Raw genomic sequence first — 1,033 nt, forward strand, 5'->3', positions numbered from 1 at the left:
CCCATCTTTTTGAGAAGATGCTTACGCTTTTATATATCGGTCGCCGAATTTTTGTTGAGTCTTCTAACGCAGACTGCTCCGAATAATTTTCTTCCCGAGCTTCTGTTGCCTCAAGAAGTTATGTGCAAATTCACCGCATTACCAGAATGGTACATGGAAGACATAGTGGAATTCTTGTTATTCACATTCGAGTAAGTTTTTACTAAATTATCAAATGTCACAAATTATACATAATGCTTATGCTTATTAACAATTATAACTGCATTGTTTTATTTGCAGATTCTGTCCAACGTTTGATATAGATATAGATATATCGCCGCTTATCACTTTGTTACTCGTCGTCGTGTGTACGCCACATTGTATACGAAATCCGCATCTTATTGCAAAAATCATCAAGGTTCTTTATAAGGTTCAGGTAGGAGTTTGTACACGAGGAACAGAAACTTTTGGCCACAAATTCATGGCACATCCTATATCCAAGACATTTCTGGCGTCGTATCTCATGAAGTTTTATACCGACGTTGAAATCATTAACATTAATTCCGAATTTGAGATGAAGTTTACAGTATGTTATCACATAAGTGTGATCTTAAATTCGTTGTGGCATAGCCCGATGCATCGAGCGTCTATTATCAATGAGAGTAATAACGGCAAGCATTTTGTCAAGTTTATCAATATATTGATGAATGACATCACCTTCGTGGTCGAGAAGGTTCTGGAAGATCTGAAGTATATACTCGAGTTGGAGGAATTTACTATCGCATGGAATGCTATTTCGCAGGAACAACAACAATCGATAACGACACAGCTGGTGAAGAGCGAGGAAAAAGTCAGATCCTTTCTTAAATTACGCACAGCGAGAGCTACGAAACTCTCAATTTCCGTCGTAGTTTTAATGCCGGATCTCTCTAATTCATTCGCAGCGTCGGTGAATAACTTGTTACAAAACAAAAGCTGCAAATATGAAGATATATATTATATATTCATTTTTGCAGCTTTTGTTTTGTAACAAGTTATTCACCGACGCTGCGAA

At 37.2% G+C, this 1,033-nt stretch overlaps 1 protein-coding gene across 1 annotated transcript; it reads left to right on the top strand.

Moving 5' to 3' along the window:
- Positions 1-6: 6 nt before the first annotated feature.
- LOC115236055 (ubiquitin conjugation factor E4 B-like) lies at positions 7-1,009 on the top strand. Its single transcript, XM_029808249.1, has 2 exons — positions 7-191; positions 280-1,009. The coding sequence occupies exons 1-2, from the start codon at positions 121-123 to the stop codon at positions 1,007-1,009; spliced, it is 801 nt and encodes a 266-aa protein (XP_029664109.1). The 5' UTR covers positions 7-120.
- The last annotated feature ends 24 nt before the right edge of the window (positions 1,010-1,033 follow it).

The sequence above is a fragment of the Formica exsecta genome, unplaced genomic scaffold (assembly GCF_003651465.1).
Source record: "Formica exsecta isolate Colony F162 unplaced genomic scaffold, ASM365146v1 scaffold2409, whole genome shotgun sequence".
Lineage (NCBI taxonomy): Eukaryota > Metazoa > Arthropoda > Insecta > Hymenoptera > Formicidae > Formica > Formica exsecta.